Raw genomic sequence first — 19,823 nt, forward strand, 5'->3', positions numbered from 1 at the left:
TAAATGTGTATCCCAATGTTTGAACGTCCCACCACCCATTGCTCTCAGTGTAGTCTTTAACAGTCCATTGTATCGTTCAATTTTCCCAGAGGCTGGTGCATGATAGGGGATGTGATACACCCACTCAATGCCGTGCTCTTTGGCCCAGGTGTCTATGAGGTTGTTTCGGAAATGAGTCCCGTTGTCTGACTCAATTCTTTCTGGGGTGCCATGTCGCCATAGGACTTGCTTTTCAAGGCCCAGGATAGTGTTCCGGGCAGTGGCATGGGGCACGGGATATGTTTCCAGCCATCCGGTGGTTGCCTCCACCACTGTAAGCACGTGGCGCTTGCCTTGGTGGGTTTGTGGGAGTGTGATATAATCGATCTGCCAGGCCTCCCCATATTTATATTTCAGCCATCGTCCTCCATACCACAGAGGCTTTAACCGCTTGGCTTGCTTGATTGCAGCACATGTTTTGCATTCATGGACAACTTGTGCAATAGTGTCCATGGTCAAGTCCACCCCTCGATCACGAGCCCGTTGTGTGATCAGTGCGACCCACTTACTCCACGTAGCATCAGTTGCATGATGTGTACAGGGGACCCTCCCTCTGAACATCCAGCCCAGCACCGGCAGTCGGGGTGCCAGGAGGAGCTGTGCTTCACTACCAACCACTTCCAAAGCAGCTTGAACCCCTTCATATGCTGCCTATATCTCTTTTTCAGTTGGAGTATAGCGGGCCTCGGATCCTCTGTATTCCCGACTCCAAAACCCTAGGGGTCAACCTCGAGTCTCCTCAGGTGCTTTCTGCCAGAGGCTCCAGGTAGGGCCATTCTCCCCTGCGGTGTAGAGCACATTTTTTACATCTTGCCCTGCCCAGACTGGCCCCAGGGCTACTGCATGAACTATCTCCTGTTTAAGTTGGTCAAAAGCTTGTCGTTGCTCAGGGCCCCATTTGAAATCGTTCTTCTTCCGGGTCACTTGATAGAGAGGGTTTACAATCAGACTGTAATTTGGAACGTGTATTCTCCAAAAACCCACGACACCTAAGAAAGCTTGTGTTTCCTTTTTGCTAGTTGGTGGAGACATGGCTGTTACTTTGTTGATCACATCCATTGGGATCTGACGACGACCGTCTTGCCATTTTATTCCTAAAAATTGGATCTCCTGTGCAGGTCCCTTGACCTTACTTTGTTTTATGGCAAAACCGGCCTTCAGCAGGATTTGGACTATTTCCTTCCCTTTTTCAAAAACTTCTCCTGCTGTGTTGCCCCACACGATGATATCATCAATGTATTGCAGGTGTTCTGGAGCTCCACCCTGTTCTAGTGCTGTCTGGATCAGTCCATGGCAAATGGTAGGGCTGTGTTTCCACCCCTGGGGCAGTCGGTTCCAGGTGTACTGAACGCCCCTCCAAGTGAAAGCAAATTGTGGCCTGCACTCTGCTGCCAAAGGGACTGAGAAAAACGCATTAGCAATATCAATTGTGGCATACCACTTGGCTGCCTTTGATTCCAATTCGTATTGAAGTTCTAGCATGTCTGGCACAGCAGCACTCAGCGGCGGCGTGACTTCATTTAGGCCACGATAGTCTACTGTTAGTCTCCCCTCTCCATTAGACTTCCGCACTGGCCATATGGGACTGTTAAAGGGTGAGAGAGTCTTGCTGATCACTCCTTGGCTCTCCAGTTGACGAATCAGCTCATGAATGGGAATCAAGGAGTCTCGGTTGGTGCGATATTGCCGCCGGTGCACCGTGGTGGTAGCGATTGGCACTTGTTGGTCTTTGACCTTCAGCAACCCCACAACAGAGGGGTCCTCCGAGAGACCAGGCAAGGTGGACAGCTGTTTAATTTCCTCCATCTCCAAGGCAGCTATACCAAAAGCCCACCGGTACCCTTTTGGGTCCTTGAAATACCCTCTCCTGAGGCAGTCTATGCCAAGGATGCACGGAGCATCTGGGCCAGTCACAATGGGGTGCTTCTGCCACCCATTCCCAGTTAGACTCACTTCGGCTTCCAATACAGTTAGCTGTTGGGATCCCCCCGTCACCCCAGAAATACAGATGGGTTCTGCCCCTATATAGCTTGATGGCATTAGGGTACACTGTGCACCGGTGTCCACTAGAGCCTTATACTCCTGTGGGTCTGATGTGCCAGGCCACCAAATCCACACAGTCCAGTAAACCCGGTTGTCCCTTTCCTCCCCCTGGCTGGAGGCAGGGCCCCTCTAATCCTCATCACAGTACTCATTTCTCATTTCTTGTATGTACGAGTCAGAAGTTTCTTCATTAAGATCAAGAGTAAGATCAGCCCTTCTACTCTCTCTGGGGAACTGCCCGCTGGAAAGTGGAGCAGCAATTTTCCTGGAAGAACCTCTTTCTGTGATTGTTTTCCCTTGCAATCCACGTACCCGTGCCCCTAGGGCTGCAGTAGGTTTCCCATCCCACTTCCTCATGTCCTCTCCATGGTCACGCAGATAAAACCATAGGGTGCCCCATGGTGTGTACCCTTTATATTCTCTCTCTTGAGCAAAAGAACGCTTACTTCTAATAGCCGAGATACTGGTCCGTACAGGTGAGGAGTAGGACCTATCCTCTCTAAGTTGCTGGATCTCCCGGGACAGTTTTTCGGACAGTTTCTCCACAGCCGAGACGAGGGAGGAAGAAAGACTTTCCTCATATTGCCAGAGTTGACCAGCCAATTCATGCACTGTTTGTTCCTCTCCATCTTTCCAGGTCATCACTGCCAATGAATTGGCATATGACAATGGTGAGCTCCTTATAAACTTCTGCCACATGGGTCGTGTGCACTTGACTTCGTCTGGATCTTTGGATAGTTGTTCATTGTTCAGGTCATCATAAATCACCTCCAGCACAGCTAATTCTCTCAGAAACTGGATACCCTTCTCCATGGTGGCCCACTTGCTTGGGCGACATATGACATCTTCCTTAAAGGGATACCTTTCCTTCACGCTTGACAAGAGTCGCCTCCAAAGGCTGAGGATTCGTGTCCCTTTGTCAATGCCCCCTTCCCTAGAAAGGGATCCCAGCTGCTTGGCTTCCCTACCCTCTAATTCCAGGCTACTGGCCCCATTATCCCAGCATCGGAGCAGCCAGGTGACAATATGCTCACCTGGACGACAGCTGAAATCTTTTCGTGTATCTCACAGCTCACTCAGGGATAGAGATTGGGTGGTCACTGCCTCGTTTATGAGTTCTTCCTCTTCCTCCTCCCCGATCAGCGGCCGGCTCTCCTCCTCCCGTTCTCGTGATGGCCCTTCTCTAGTGTCATCTGTCTCGTACACTTCTTCCTCCAGCCCCCTTTTAGAAGAAGCTTCTTCCTCCCTTACTAAACGAGCCGACTTCTGCTTCCAAAATTTCTTCTTGTGTACAGGGGCAACTGATACCGGCACAGGCTGGTTCTTTGGTTCAGCCACAGGGCGTGTCGCTGGGGTCGGAGGGGCCGCAGGGCCTGTCGCCCGGGTCTGAGTAGCTGCAGTGCGTGCCGTTTTACTGTCAGAGCCAGAGACCTTCTCTTCCCTTTGAGGGTACTGAATGGTGTTGAACAGGGCTCGGTAGGCATGGGCCAGGCCCCAGCACGTTGCAATGATCTGCATCTCTCTGGAGTTGCCAGGGTGACAGCACACTTTTTCCAAATATTCTACTAACTCTTCAGGATTCTGCACTTGCTCAGGGGTGAAGTTCCAAAACACTGGGGGTGCCCATTGGCCTAGGTACTTGCCCATCTTGTCCCACACACCCTGCCACTCATAACTATCTAGCCTTGGGGCAGATCTCTGGATGATATTCTTAAATTGCTTACCAACTTTAGACAAAACCAAAACAATATTCCCAAGAAGTATTAATAAAAGTATCTTAACTACCCAAAGATGTTCAAAATACTGAAAAGTTACTGTAATGAAGGAGGAAACATCATAGAAGAAGGTAGTGACACTGCCATTCTGTATTTCCTCCGAAAAAAACCTCTCAGAAAAGTTACTGCAATTGCTAGTTGTCTCCACGAAATGGTCTCCGTGGTACAGTAACGGCTTCATTGCGAAGTTTACATACCACACTAACATCAAGGTCAATGTTCTAAAAACAAACCTCACAAGCGAGACATCACTATTCACTGCAGACCACAGCAAACTGCAAAACCCAACACCAATCTTTAACATGTACAGCAGGAAAAAGAGCACGATGCAGATTATACAAATCAATATCGAGAACAGAGAAACCAACATTGTGACCCTCAACTATTAACAGATATAAGTTCTTTAATACACTCTGGTTAATCTGTTATTATCTCAAACCCTTCGTGCCCCACATTGGGCGCCAAAAAGGACTGTCGTGGTTTAATCTCAGTCGGCAACTAAGCACCACGCAGCCGCTCGCTCACTCCCCCCCACCTGGTGGGATGGGGGAGAGAACTGGAAGAGCACAAGTGAGAAAAATTCGTGGGTTGAGATAAAAACAGTTTAATAATTGAAATAAAATGATAATAATAATAATAGTAATATGATAATAATAATAATAATAATAATACACAAAGCAAGTGATGGCACAGTACAATTGCTCACCACCCACTGACCGATGCCCAGCCAGTCCCTGAGCAGCGGCACCCCTGGCCAGCTTTCCCCAGTTTATGTACTGAGCATGACGTCGCATGGTATGGAATGTCCCTTTGGTCAGTTTGGCTGTGCCCCCTCCCAGCTTCTTGTGCACCTCCAGCCTTCTCAGTCGGTAGAGCATGGAAAACTAAAAAGTCCTTGGCTAGTGTAAGCATTACCTAGCAACAACTAAACCATCGGTGCGTTATCAACTTTGTTCTCATCCTAAATCCAAAACACTGTACCAGCTACTAGAAAGGAAATTAACTCTATCCCTGCCGAAACCAGGACATGCACTCAGTCTTCTGTGTAAAGAACAGTAAAGTTCAGAGAATAATCAGTATCAGTAATAAGAAGGAACAAGCATTCAGGTATTGCAAAATAATATGGTTATGATTACGACTGCTTAAAGTTACTTGTTTATTAATTAATTGAAATTTTCTATTTGCCCTTATCAAATACAGTGTTTTTATATGAATGAAATAATATAATAATTAATAATACAAAATAAAAAACTTAGAAAGAGGATCTAGCATGATTTATGCACTAAGATAAACACAACTTCAAAATCTTTTCACCTTTTTATGAAAGTTTCTGCTGCTTGTGCTGGAACATCTGGAATTTCAGGTTCCTCTTCAGCCATTTTTGAATGTGTAATATCTCCATTATCTATATTAATTAGAATTAAGTCTTCAGTTTCCTTTTAACAAAAGAAAATAGAATGACTGTAAATATACTTATATTGTAAAAAACATTTACTTCTCCTTTATTTACTCCTCAGACAATGAATATTTTCAGCAAAAAGGTAAACCAGAAAAGGACTTTCTTCCCCAACTAGAAGATCATATGTATAACTAAACAATTACTTTCAAGAAAAAAAAAAGTCATTAAATTCATAGATATTAATCTCAGTATATAAACATTTGGTAACCTAATATGTGCTTCATGTAGTATTAAATTAATACTGGATCTCTAAGCCCATCCTTGAAAAGGTATACATTATGAAGATATGTATAAAACCATATATATGTACACAAAGATGCTCCCGGAAAGCTTTCTCTGTTCAGCATTTACTCCTGTACTTACCCTGTGGGATGACAGGGAGAGGGAGGGTTTATGTATTAGTCTCAAACACAGAAACACATGCCAATGCACGAAAAGTCACATGGAGGTAAAGCCCATGCTGATCTCTCAGTTTGCAATTTTAATAACCTTAAAGATGAGACTGCAACACAGCTATATATAAGCAAACATAAAATCTTTCAAATTATATCAGTGTTCTCTAATCCGTACTTATTTCTGATAGTGACACCATCTTACTGCTAACTAAAATAAATATTTATCTGCTTCATTTTAACTTAATTCTTTGTTCATTTTGGACTTGCCTAGATGGACCAGTTTCACTTTGGCTTATAATTAGATGCATTCATCTAATATAAATTTACACAATTTTTCTGTGTTCAGTTTTGAACACTCACAGACACCCTATGTGACACCCTCAAAAAGGTATATTCACATTAGCCCTCCACTATGAAGCTGAGTTTTTCTTAAATCTTTTTGGGTAACCAAGATTAATGTTACCCACTGAAAGAGGCTTAGTCAAATAAGATTCTGAAGAAAGAAGATAAAAAAACCCTCAGAAAAATTGTGAGGTTATATTCTTTACGTTGCTTTTTCTTTCTTATTTTATTAAATACTTAACTCCACTATGGGGAACAGCAGCATCATTAGAGTATTTTCAAGTGCATGCTCAATTCTTAACCCAGATGCCTGGAAAAGGCACCTAATTCATCCCACACAACTCTGAGCGAAAAATAACCTCACTGATCTGAAGGGAAACTTATTTATACTATATAAACAACATGTAAGTACAATTTTTCTCCAAATGAAACTTGAACTCCAAAAATCATATTATCCTGCAAAGAAGAGAAATGTAAGGGATACAACAATAAGTTTTCTCCAATAAGCCAGTGGTCACATCAGTATGGTTCCATTACTTTTAATTTCTTCATTTCTCACACACCTAAATAACAAAAGCCAGTTTCTAGATGCATCTGAAAGAAGTAAGGGGACAAATGCAGTGAAAGTGTACAGCAAGAGTGGTAATTGTCTAAAACATACCGTGCTAACTTCTTCAAAATGATCAATATGACATCCCATAAGAAAAGATGTTGGGGCCATTACGAAATCCAGCATTTGACGAGACAGAATAGGCACAAAAGTGTGTTGCCACTGAAGAGGATGAAGGTACAACATAAAGCATTCAGCAACAAGTGTCAACAGAGCCCAATCAGAAGAGAATAAAACTATTCTCTGCTCAGTCAAAATACAGGTCATAATCTGGAAAAAACAAAAATGCTAAATGTTTACAAAGAGTTATATCTAGAACATACTAGCTAAGCACAAATATTTCATCTGCTTGCAAAACTTGGCCTCACAAGTTCTGTTTTCTAATAGCTACCTTACATATTTATAAATTGAAATAATGTCCACTTAAGGATTCTTACAAAATTAAGAAGAGAGGAAAACAGAAAAGGAAAGAAAATGTAATTGACACTGAAAGTCAATGAGAGTTTTGCCACCAATGTCAGCAAGGCTAGGATTTAGCTGGAATTACTCAGAAGACCTGTTGCCTTTCTCAGTATTAGGCTGTAGAAAGTACCCAGATGAAGAATATAAGCAAACCTGTCTTTGATGATGGACACAAAGACTATCTAGGTTTTAGACATCTCAGCCAAACATCTGTTCAAGACTCTAGCTAGTCGCATTCCTTATAGTGCCACTGGAGAGCAGTGCTTTCACAGAGCAATTCAGGAAGCTATCTGGAGACGTCCACCTTTTTCCACTGATAGAAAGGGACCCAATGGCATCTAAGCACCAAACTCGGATGCCTCAAGTTAAGTGGGATGAATTCAAACCAAGACGACTAATGGCACACATGGGACATCTCGCAGAGGGGCTAACACATAAAACTCCATGTTCAAGATGCACCAGTTGCAGAGGACCATTCAGGATTTAGAATAGAATAGACTATTTCAGTCGGAAGTTTTATTCATAACATGCACATGTGGGCAGAAGCCCACATGGGTGGAAGAATGGGCATATCCAAAAAAAATAAGCCAGTATTGCCTACTTTCAGGACTGAGGAGGTTTACAAGCATCCCTGGAAAGAGGCCTCTAATCTGCTCTTTTTAGAGGAAGTGGCACCAATAATACTGATGACCTTGAGCAACCTAATTTAACTTCACAAGTGGCCTTTGAGCAGGGGGTTGGATCAGGAAACCTACAAAGGATGCTCCAAACCAAAATTATTGTACAATTCTATGAAGAACTGAAAAAATTATTTGCAAATAGCTTTTTGTATTTTCTTGTTTTTCTACACCATTTACACTTTATTTATATGAGTGCCAACTGTTACCAATTCACCCTGCAGGTCCCTTTCTTGGGATTTGTCCCTTTCTTACACATGAAAAAGGTTCTTATGAATCTTGTAGAAATGCATGTAATGAGAATTCAAAATAAAATCTGTCAAATCAGCATTTCTATTTTAAAATATACTCTTAAGAAATTTAGCACCTATTGCTAAACCATAGGAGAAAGAAATCCAATATGACTTAATCTAATCTGGTCTATAAATAACAAAATATTGTAATAAGTATATTTTATTGTGCCATATCTCTAATATGCAGAACTAACACTATTCTGAATTCCTGGCTTTATAATGTTTTTGGGGTAACTAAACATCCTGATTTCTTTTTAAACCACCACTTACCAGTACTGTCAATCTCTAATACATTTTAAAGTATCAGTTAGTTTTACCTGCAGCACCTGTTGTGGCTTGAAACACAGCAACGGAAGATGAAGATCCAAATCAATAATTGGACTGTCCGGATCCTCTTGTGAAGGAATTATTATTTGAAGTGGTTTCATATTAAATACCTGTAATAACAGATGTTTTCCATTTACTTCTTAATGAAAATGTTCCCACAACACATTTAATTTGGGATTTTAGTTCCAACTACAAAATATTAACATTGAGAGCAAGAAGACAGATATTTGCATACTGCAGAAAACTGAAATAGAGAGGGAAATATTAAAAGACATAATAATTAGCTTGAAAGATTAACATGGACTTTGTCTCCTTTCATTCTCATAGGTTGTTTAGCCAATAAAACTTTAAAAAAAATATATACATTCTTTTAACAGAATTAAACTTGCTTTGTTATAAGCATAATGAAATAATGGAATTTATATTTGTAGCCACAACTGGGAAATCAAAAGTATTGATAAAATTCATACAGGAAATAGAAAAAATATGAACAAAAGAACTGAGCATAGGTGCTCACATTAAGAAGACAGAAAAGCCAAAATGAATGAGCTCTATCAGTCTTACAAATACTCCAGCTCAAATCTCTGGGGGCCAAATCCTGCACGTGCTCCATATCTCAGCACTTAGCAGCTGGTTCAGCCAATCATTCAGACAATTTTCCAGCTATGCTATTTTTTCCTCCACTCCTAACCCCTCATCCCAGGGTCAAGGAAAGCAGCTCATGAGAAGTCCATGGCTGAAGCACTGCTTCCCTAGAAGCCATCTCAGTAGACAAAAGAGAGTGTGCTGAAATCACTGACCCAGCTAACTTACAGCTTGACTTGGGAAGGGTTGTAAAGAAGAAAATACAGCCCACACATCTCAGCTTCTACACTGAATGCAAATGTTTACGTGAGTTTCTCTTCTCAGCTAGGTCTTACCCAGGCAGCAGCCAATCCAGAACATTTAATCCACTCACCAGAATATTTAATCCACTACACACGGTTCTGCTTCCCCAGAGTCATTCAGACACAAGAAAAGAACAAGTCCAGAGCTGTACGCGTTGTTCCAGCAACTTATTTCTTTGGCCTCTTTTCTCTCACAGGGACTGCACTACTTCTCAGTCACACCACTGCACGTCCACCCATCACACAATCAAGATGACAGCCATGAGTATCCACATCAGACAGGATGTCTCGATATCAGACACAAGATAGGGAACTCCCACACTTTGGTTGAGTGGCAGTTACATGATTTACTGGAGTTTATACATGTGTATTCAATGAGATGGCAATGGCATACTGTTCAGGCAAAAGGTAAGCTTCCGTTCTTACACAGCAGTTACAGACTGGAGCTTCCAACCACTTCTACTAGAGATTATGTGGGCTGCCCCTCTAGAAAGCAAAAACTAGATTATGCTGTCTCCAGACCTACCCAGGCATCATCTCAGACAGTAAATAGTTGGCATGAGCCAAATCCTTCCCAGAAGAGTATTAAAAATTAAACAGCATGACCAACTGGTATGCCAGCGCTCAGGCCTGCACCCTAGTCACACCATTATTTCATGTACTAATAATGCATAGCCTTATTTTCAAAGCACAGGTGTTGACATCAGCTTCATATCGGCAAGTAAAGTCTCTGACCTGACAGTGAAGAATTTCCCCCAATTTATAGAAAACAACATCTTAGTGCTTTATAAGACATAATGTTAAAGTAATTATGAAATTCAGCATCAGTAATTACCAAGTGGAGTGGTCCTGGTGGCGGGCTGGGTATTAAAAATAATTTTGCTGCAAATTCTTTTATATGCTCCTCAACATCTAAATCCTTGAAAGGTCGCAGTTGCACTAGTAAGCTGAAATTAAATTACAGAAAATTACGTATAAATAGTAACATGCAAACAGAAAAAAAAAAAAAAGCCTTTTTGCTGATAAACTAGAACTAAAAACTAAATAAATATATTAGGAGCAATGAAGCTATTATTCCAGCTAATTAATTTCTAATTTATCAGCTACTTTAGCGGTTCCATTTAATTTTAATGATGCTGCTGTGTCAGAAGCAGGTTTTTACTTCCATGCATAACATAGTACTGCATCATATATATCAGAGGATGCAGATGGCACACTGGGTCTCATGATGACAAAGAAAACCTAGAGGTGAGACACAGCTGAAGGAAGTGTCTTACAGAGATGATTGCTTGAGGAACAAAACACCCACAGCTGCAACATAGTGCCATGGTGTTTCTCCCATCCCAAGCATCAGACATCAGCTCTGGGATGGAAAACAGCAGAGGAAGAGAGAGGTTGTAGATATGGGCTTAACTGCAGAGGAATGTGAAGCAAGAGCCATATTTAGCATAAGGCCTAGGCCTGCATGAACACTGCTCTTTGCTGTTGTTCCTACCCATACAAAGAACAAATACAGTTGTGCAAACCTACTGAATGTTTCTATTTTAGAACTGTATTACCCTAGCTGTGTCAAAGCCACAAAGGTCATGCAGTTTATATTATATGCCAGATCAGTTCATGAACATTTAAACATACATGATATTACGACTGCAAACCGTTAAGTCCAACAACATTTCTGAAATGTAACAATTAAGAAGTTAGGTATTTGTAGTCAGAAAGGGCATTTTGTTCAATATAAGATTCACATGCATGTTTATAGCAAAAAAAAAAAAAAAAGGACCCCAAACCTTTACAAAATCAGAAATTTAAACCTGAAAATCTATATATCCGGAAACTAGGAACTTAATATGGTTATATTCTCCCTTGAGGTTTTATTTCAGTTTGCAGTTTTACCGGTTTCCTGCAGAAGAGTACTTGCTCTTCAGGAAGAAAGTGGTCTAGAAAGCAACTGAATAGGTCGAGAGATATATTAGAATCCAGGACATCATATTTGTGTATGGCATTTAGATTCCTGAATAAAAATATTCTGTCATATATTACTGATCTTTTAATTGGATTAATGAGACATTTAAGTTTACTAAATTCACATTTGGAAACTGCCCTGGGCTGAGTGCTAGGCTGTTACACATACTCCCAAAAAGCCCATCAGCTATTTAGGGGTGCAGAGGAGGCAGGGGGAGGGCAATTTAAGAATTATCAAAGAAAACCAGACGGTAGAGTCATCAATTTAAACAAATATGCTGTCACACTCAGTAACACCTTAGATGTGGCCTAACAGCATAGGTAAACCTGCCTTTTGTTTGTTTGTTTGTTAGGGTTTTTTGAGACAAAAAGCACGTATCAACACATCCAGTAAATGTTACAACAGAAACAACCTGACCCCAATGCTGAAAAAGCAGCAGATGTACAGAAAGGACGGTAAGAGCTCCCTAATCAGTACACTGTGCCCATTAATTCAATGTAACAGCAGCTGACAGCTCTGCACTGCAAACGTCCGCTGAAATAAATGAAGTAATCTCTGAAACATTAAAGCAGAGAGCTAAGGAGTTTATGAACCTTCCATTACCTCTATTAACTGTCCACAGACAGATGTTTCAGAAAGCAAGAACATCTAAGAATAGGTCCTTTGTACTGCCTCAATGCTGTGAGCTATTTGCACACTTCCACCTTTTCTCAAGGCAGCTGAAAGGACTGATACACAGGTTGGAAGATTTACTGTTTGAATGGAGCCTATTCATCCATCCAAGACGGGAGTTCATCCAGATGAAGATTACTGCCAGGAATATTTCACTTTTCATGTAGTGTAACAGATTGAGGTAAAACTACCTGTGCAAAGTGCCAAAACCTCTCCATTTAAAACTGAACCGTTTCAAATAATGATGTAGAATAATCCAACAGCCACAGTGTTGTGAAATGGTCTATATGCACATCTGCTTGCTTTGGAGAGAGGCAGACACACTCCATTCAAATTGTTCTGGATTTGGAAGCACTGTATGCAAGTAATACATGAATTAGTTAAAAAATTTAATTACACAGAATATGAAGACCTTTGTTACTATGATGAAAGTTTGCAAGTTCCCCTTGTAGTTCAAAGCACCTACATGGATTTATAGTTTGACATTGCCTTTGTGTCTCAGTTTTCAGTTGTGATTTCTACTATACTCTGCCATTTGAGAAAGTTTAGGAACCCAGGTTTTATCTGGGAATTCTTATGGCAATAAAATACTTTTGAAGACTCTTCTGAATGAAAACAAGTACCACCCCACCTATAAGCAATCACGTACACTGCAGGTCCTGGAGAAAATAAGCTATGCACAGCAGAATTCCAGAGGAAAAGGAAATCTTTTGCTGCCAAAAGGTCCTGAATGGAAGCAGAAGCCCTTTAGATGCTACTTCAACATCAGGCCTTCATTAGCAATAACAAATAGTATTTTTTTCACCAGTTCCCACGAGGAAAGGGCTACACAGTAGAAATAGGTGGTCTGAGGTCCACCTGCAAGTGTTTTCAAATCCCCAGAGCCGCAGAATGATTAATCAGTTGAAGCATCCTGCAAAACACCACTGAAGCATACCAAGAATACAAGTATGCTGTTGAAGGTGTTATTATTTGTTAAGTGTACCAGGCACTACTATTTGAGTACGTTTGGTCAATGAAAACATTTAATTAGATTCTTAACCCACTGGCCACCTGATTACAGCTAAGGCATCCAAGGTGAAAATAACTCCCTTTCTGGTTTACAGGAAAACAATGTCAATGTTTTGTAATGTTACAAAAAGTTGAAACATCCCTAGCTGTACAGCTGCTCAAAATATATCGAGGTCTTTACTGTAATTGCTTATATTCCATTCAGAACAGCCACACATCCCAGCAGCTCTTTCATGCCATATGGAAAAGTTTCAGTAACACACCAAAATAAGGAAAAACGGTACCTCTCCACCCCTTCCTTTCCTCCCACACAAGTATACTCCGGCACAGTAGAATACTTTTTTAAAAAAAAAAAAACAAAAACGGAAGGGCAGACTTTCTGAAATTAACTGTCAAATAGTATCAAGGAAAATATGTGGTGATTATGAGATTTAGGGAAAAAAAAAATCCAGAAGAAAATATCATGGAAACATAACCAGCTGAGTTTCCAGTACCATGGGAAACGCCAGCACCAAATGCAGCTTTGTCACTTGTATTCCCCCTCTCCTGCCAGTTACACACACTTGAATCTTACATCCAGATGCAGCAGCAAAAAGGAGACAGAAGAGCTGTGCAACTGTATGACAAATTTCCCTGTTAAATGACGAGGACAACACAGAGTACTAACCTGGAAAGCTCTTGTCCTGTTGACAACTCCCCTATAATTATTCACATATTTACAAATCACTTAAAGCTTAGATGGTAGGTGTCATGGTTCAACCCCAGCTGGCAAGTAAGCACCACACCCTCCCTCCTACCTATACCTGCTCACCCTCCCCCCGCAGTGGGATGGGGGAAAGAATTGGAAGAGCGAAAGTAAGAAAACTCGTGGGTTGAGATAAGAACAGTTTAATACTTGAAATAATAACAATAACAACAAATTGTAGGGGGGGGGGGGGGAGAGAGGGGAAGAGAGAGAGGGAGAGGGAAGGAGAGAACAAACCCAGGAAGGGGGGAGCCAAAAAACCAAACAAGAAGTGATGTAACCACTCACCACCCGATGCCCAGCCAGTCCCTGAGCAGCAATCACTGCCCCCCCCGCCAGCTTTCCCCAGTTTATGTACTGAGCATGACGTCACATGGTGACATCCCCATGGCCTCAAGTTGCGCCAGGGGAGGTTTAGATTGGACGTGAGGAAAAATGTCTTTACTGAAAGAGTGGTTAAACATTGGACCAGGCTGCCCAGGGAAGTGGTTGAGTCACCATCCCTGGAAATATTTAAAAGACGTGTAGATGAGGCGCTTAGGGACATGGTTTAGTGGGCATGGTGGTGTTGGGTTGACGGTTGGATTCGATGATCTTAGAGGTCTTTTCCAACCTTAATGATTCTATGATTCTATGGTATAGAATGTTCCTTTGGCCAGTTGGGGTCAGCTGTCCTGGCTGTGCCCCCTCCCAGCTTCTTGTGCACCTCCAGCCTTCTCAGTCGGTAGAGCATGGGAAGCTGAAAAGTCCTTGACTAGTGTAAGCACTGCTTAGCAACAACTAAAACATCCGTGTGTTATCAACATTATTTTCATACTAAATCCAAAACACAGCACTATGTCAGCTACTAGGAAGAAAATTAACTCTATCCCAGCTGAAACCAGGACAGTAGGTTACTGACAAATCTGAACTCTCCTTAGAAACCAGTACAGACTCAGCTTAAAGGGAAAAGCCATCCATAGTAGTTAGCTTGGACGCTAATGCTTTAAATAGGTGCAAAAACCTACTATATATGATCAAGGCAGAGATGTTTAATTATAATGTTGAAAATACCCACTCAGGGGCAGAAGTTTGCTTCTCTAGGGAGTTAACTCCACCTGGTTCCTGCCTGTTCTAAACAACTACGAGACCTAGAAGCATTTTAGTAAACTCTAGAATTTTCCATGGTTTTCCTGAACATTTTTCCCACTTCTCCCTTAGTGGGCTATTTAAAAATCTGTTCGCAAATTGACTGCTTCTCCCAGCTCAGAGATGTCTCACTTCAGAGAAGAGATTACTCATTTATGAATATACTATATAAACCACTGATGAACACCATAACTGTAAAGCTGAATCTATACTATTTCCCACCCAGTGGAAAGCTAGCGTGTAGTGAGCTCTCATACAGGCTGAGTTCACAGTATAAAAGCAGCATGAATCCTATTATAAAGACTGGATATAAACAGTAAAGCACCACAGCTCAGATATATAGCTATTAAGAGTTACCTATGCAGATTAGCATTTACTTGAGATTTGAGACTATAAAAAGGCAGCAATGAATCAGCTCCTGCCATACCAACAGCTGATGTAATTGACTTAAACATAAGGAGCGGAAAAAGTGATCTGGGCAGGAAAGGAGAAAGGGAAACAAACATTTCCTTTTTATTTTACTGATTATCTCGATTTCACACTAACCTGTGAATACCTAGTTTCCACCATGTTGAAGTCACTTGTCCACATTAAACCCCTTTACTAATGCTTTGAAAATGACAGCGCAGAGGTAGCATGAACAGCAGTAGCAGTGTGTTTGCTCATACTTAAGGGCTGCCAGCATGACTCATTTCTGGTATCACAGCTTTTTTGGAGGCAACGTCTGAACTGCCCAAGAGGAAAGCACTGCTTTGTTCCTCCAGGGCTCTCTTCATCTAAATCAGGGAAAGCCAGCCCAGTGCTCCAGCCAGATCCAAGCCCACAGCATTAGGAAGAAGAGGTGCACGGGGTGGGGAAATGAGTGCTCAGGTCTCATCCTGGTATAGAGTCAGGTTAGGGGCTAGTGATGCACCTCAGCTAGCACCCAGGAAGCACACCCTTGCTTGTTCATCTGCTCAGCATACTGACTGCCGGCAGAACAAACTGGAAGATTGAAGCTCTGACCTAAAACCCTAACATCTTTCAACTTACATATAAGAAGCAAATACCTGCAAAAGGAAAACACCTGACTTCATATGTGACTCTAGAAAGCTTGACTGGAATTTAGTGGAAAAAAAAAAAAAACTCTTCTACCTTTGGACTACAGGTCTGCAAGTGAAGATTACCCAGTAATGTCCAATATACAGGGACAGGCTCCCTGATGCAAGGAGTTTTTAATCCACTTCAGAATAGAAGCACACAGATTTTAATAATAAAGCAACACACAACCTCAAAATAAGTTAAATTACTAAACAACAAGACAGACCCATGTTCACTTATACTTTAACTCCTCTACATTGTGGAGTATTTGAGTGTTTCTAACCAGCGAAGTACTTTGTATCCTAAGATTTTCTCTCCTAAGTTCTACAACAGCCAAGTAACCACTATACTCCCTCAAGGGACTTGGATTATTTAGTTAAAGAATAAAGTGTCATTAACTGCTTATCAATACATATATTCATGTTCTTATGACATTTATTTGGTGCATTATAAAGAGGTTTTTGTGCTTTCAAAGTGATTTTCACCGGCGTGGCAAAATTACAGTTAACCCTCTTCCAAAAAAAACAAAATCTTTGAGAAATCTGTTCCCTGCAAATTAGTATTTTCTAGACTTACCAAAATCCTCAAAGAAAATGAAGACAACATCATAACTAATTTCCTTGATATTTAGAACTTGTGCTTACTGTCTGGGTAACATTCACATTACATTTCTTCTTTTCCTCTCCCACACATCTCACACTACCATAACTTAAAACTAACGCCAACTTTAGCGTTATGCAGCTATCCTGACCACATCATGCAAATTCATGTATTAAAACCTGCACAGTTATTTCCAGGAGAAAAACACAGGATAGCAAGTCTTACCAAGAGAGACAATCTTTGAGGGCATTAAAATATGGATATCTGGATATAACACAAATAGCGAACGGTACAAAACAGACAGGCATCTTCCCAGTCTGCGCAGATTCCCAGTGGGCCTGCCCGTTCGAGGAAATACAGCCATCCTGCAAGAAAACTACAGATTAATGTGTTTATGTTAATCATGAATTTATGGCTGATATTTTCTTGAGAACCCTAGAGATATGACACCCAATTCCCTCTGAATTTCAAGGGGATTTGGATGCCTATCTCCCTTAAGCTCTTCAGAAAAATGTCAGCCTACAAGACTTAGACATAGGTATTAAAGAGAATTTCAGTGCAAAAGATATCTAGAAAGAACACAGGGTACAATCTTCACCAAACAAAGATGTCCAAGGGACAAAGTCTGCTCCTAAATATTCAAAACTCCTAAATGAAATCCATAACAGTTTTTCCTAAAGCAATGCTGTTCCAATGTGCTTAATTTACAATGGCAATATGAAGTATGCTTTGTTCTGTATTCCTGCTAACATAAAGACATATCTGCTAACTAATTTCATAAATTAAACCTGACATTATTCTCAAAGTGGTTTTTTTTATATCTTCTATTATGTTTTAATAAAAGCATGAGTTAAATAACATACTTGCATAGGCTGGTAGTACTGTGCAACAACACCATATGTTCTGTTACCACAGACATCTGTGAAGACCAGGAAATGAATGTGGTCCTCTTTTGATTCAGAAGCTATATAAAGTCCTCCTGCAATGAAGGCAGAAACCTTTTTTTTAACTACATATTTAACTACAGCTGCTTGAAAAGCCATTCATGACAAATACTGCACATTTCCACTTGATTTCAAGAGAAGTGTCTCATTTTAAGGGATTAAAATGCACATATGCAATCCATTTGATCTAAGAGTTGTTACAAAGGCTGTAAGCTGCACGTTACTGAAGAAGCAAAAATATTATATAATTATTCTGCATTTTAAGTGGCAAAATACAATAGATGAGTTTTGTTCACTTTTTTTTTTTCCGTTCAAGATATTTATAAGGTCTGCAATAATGACATGCATATTAAAATTTCTGCAATTAAACCTGGAGGAAACAGTCACTAATTCAGGTATATCTTAATACCAAATGAAAAGTGAAAGAGTGCTCAGTCATTTGGAGGGGGGTGGGAGGGAGCGGGGATTTAAAAGTGTGTGCGTGTGCGCACTTCACTCAAACCAAGATTTACCAATAAAGGCTAAAGTGACTTTCAGCTTCCCTCTCTTGCAGCTGTTGCAGCTACTATTGCTAATAGATCTGTTTCACACAACATAGCCATACAGAGTAAGGGCACCCCATTCAGGTAACAGCTGCTTTCATCACTGACATGCTCACAAGCAAACACATTTTTTTATACTGTGAAATACAAAGAGATAGAGAAGATGATCATAAAAAAAAAAAAATGGCTGTACTATGGATCAACAAATATATATTAAAACAGTTCTCATTAAGAAGTGCAAACCCTACCGTACCTGGGAAGCATAGCTGTGGCAAACCAATAAGATCAATGTCCTTTGGAACCGTAATATCTTCAGTGTCAGGTGCTTTCTGCTCCCCATTGAGACTCTTGACATTTTCAATCTTCGGTCTCTCTTTTTTCTTTCGGAAAGACCGGCGTTTACTTTTATTCAAGTTATTACCAGCATTAATCACCTGAATATCGTCTCTGCTGATAAACGGAGGCACAAATACAGAAAGAACTTCTGGATCAAGGGGAGGAAGACTTTTGGGTTTTCTCTGAGTAGCCTATAAAAAAAAACCAAACACAAAACCAAAAAATGCAAACAATGCTAAGTTGACGCTCATCCTGATAGGTTTTTTTTAAACCTATTTTTAGCCCTGTTTTCTCTTTACCCCTAAAATTGTGGGTGTAGAATATATTTTTTCTCCTTCCGAAATAATTAATTTTTCCTTCTAATTTCTTGCTTTCCATATATTAATGCAAGGGGAACACTCTGGGCATTTTCAGTAGGCAAAAAATAATTCTTCATCATTCAAAATGCACCATATCAAAATTATGCCTCTGGCATAAGAAAGCTAACAAATATCAAATACAGTATTTCCTCCTTTGAAGCGCTAGGGTATACTTCAGCTATACTTAAAATAAACACTGGTAGTAAGAGAAACCAGGCAACAAATAAATGAAAACAAAGAAAAACAGCTGAACTCCCTAGATAAGTCTTCTTTCAACTTTAGGAAAAGCTATGTTTTTCCTCTACAGAAAAAAAAATAAACACCCACACAAGCTTTCACAAGACAACTTTTAACTTTATAAGGCAATTAAGAAAGTACAATTAAAACCAACAATCACTGTTACGATAAACACAATTTTAAGACACTGTACAACATGAAGCCATGAAAATTTCTCTGTATACTGATGACTAAGTGGAACAGGCATCCCAAGAGCATGTATGAAACTACAGCATTTTTTAGTAGGCAGCTTTGTAAAGTACTACTGCACTGAAAGTCCTTGCTGCCTCGCTATGAAAAACTTGTGGACGAATTGATCAGGAGATTTCCTTGTACTTGGGAGCACTTTTTGTATTCTTGACCATATAGTAGAGACAAGTAGCTGCTTTTTCAATTACTTCACTGCAATTTTAATTCTTCCTGCAAGGTCAAAACAGCAAGTAAAAGCTTTGTTTAGTCAACGGATATTTGGAAACAGGAAAGGCAAGCCTCACTGTGGCTAAAAAGCTGTTTCATTCTCAACTTTTTGCTAACCGATTCAAAGATAGATGAAGCATACATGCTGCTTTTACCTTCAGACATGATGCATCGGTATTACTTGTATTTAAGATACTCCTTGAGAACCAATGTCGGCCTCTCTCAAGTTTTGGAACAGAAAGTCTCGGCTTATTTGTCTTAGTAGATGAGTCCACCAGTAGTCTTCTTCACATTTGAGCATAGGAGAAATGAGAAGGCATACCTACCTCCATGATATATTAGTTACTGTATCTTAAGCTCCACCGTATTCTATAATAGGATACTTGAAAGAAAGTACTTCAATAAAAATAAGAATTGAAAAAACACTCTTTTAATGAACAT

General features: G+C 40.5%; 1 protein-coding gene across 1 annotated transcript in view; it reads right to left on the reverse strand.

Annotated features, from left to right (window-relative positions):
• DENND3 (DENN domain containing 3) overlaps nt 1-19,823 on the reverse strand; it is a 47,446-nt gene that overhangs the window by 23,817 nt on the left and 3,806 nt on the right. Inside the window, exons 2-8 of the mRNA XM_076329026.1 lie at nt 18,248-18,521; nt 17,372-17,487; nt 16,734-16,873; nt 10,145-10,256; nt 8,413-8,532; nt 6,715-6,933; nt 5,172-5,293 (exon numbers count right to left, since the gene is read on the reverse strand). Coding sequence (XP_076185141.1) covers nt 5,172-5,293; nt 6,715-6,933; nt 8,413-8,532; nt 10,145-10,256; nt 16,734-16,873; nt 17,372-17,487; nt 18,248-18,521 — 1,103 coding nt within the window. The remainder of the gene's footprint in view (nt 1-5,171; nt 5,294-6,714; nt 6,934-8,412; nt 8,533-10,144; nt 10,257-16,733; nt 16,874-17,371; nt 17,488-18,247; nt 18,522-19,823) is intronic.

This window comes from Aptenodytes patagonicus, chromosome 2, assembly GCF_965638725.1.
Source record: "Aptenodytes patagonicus chromosome 2, bAptPat1.pri.cur, whole genome shotgun sequence".
Taxonomy (NCBI): Eukaryota; Metazoa; Chordata; class Aves; order Sphenisciformes; family Spheniscidae; genus Aptenodytes; species Aptenodytes patagonicus.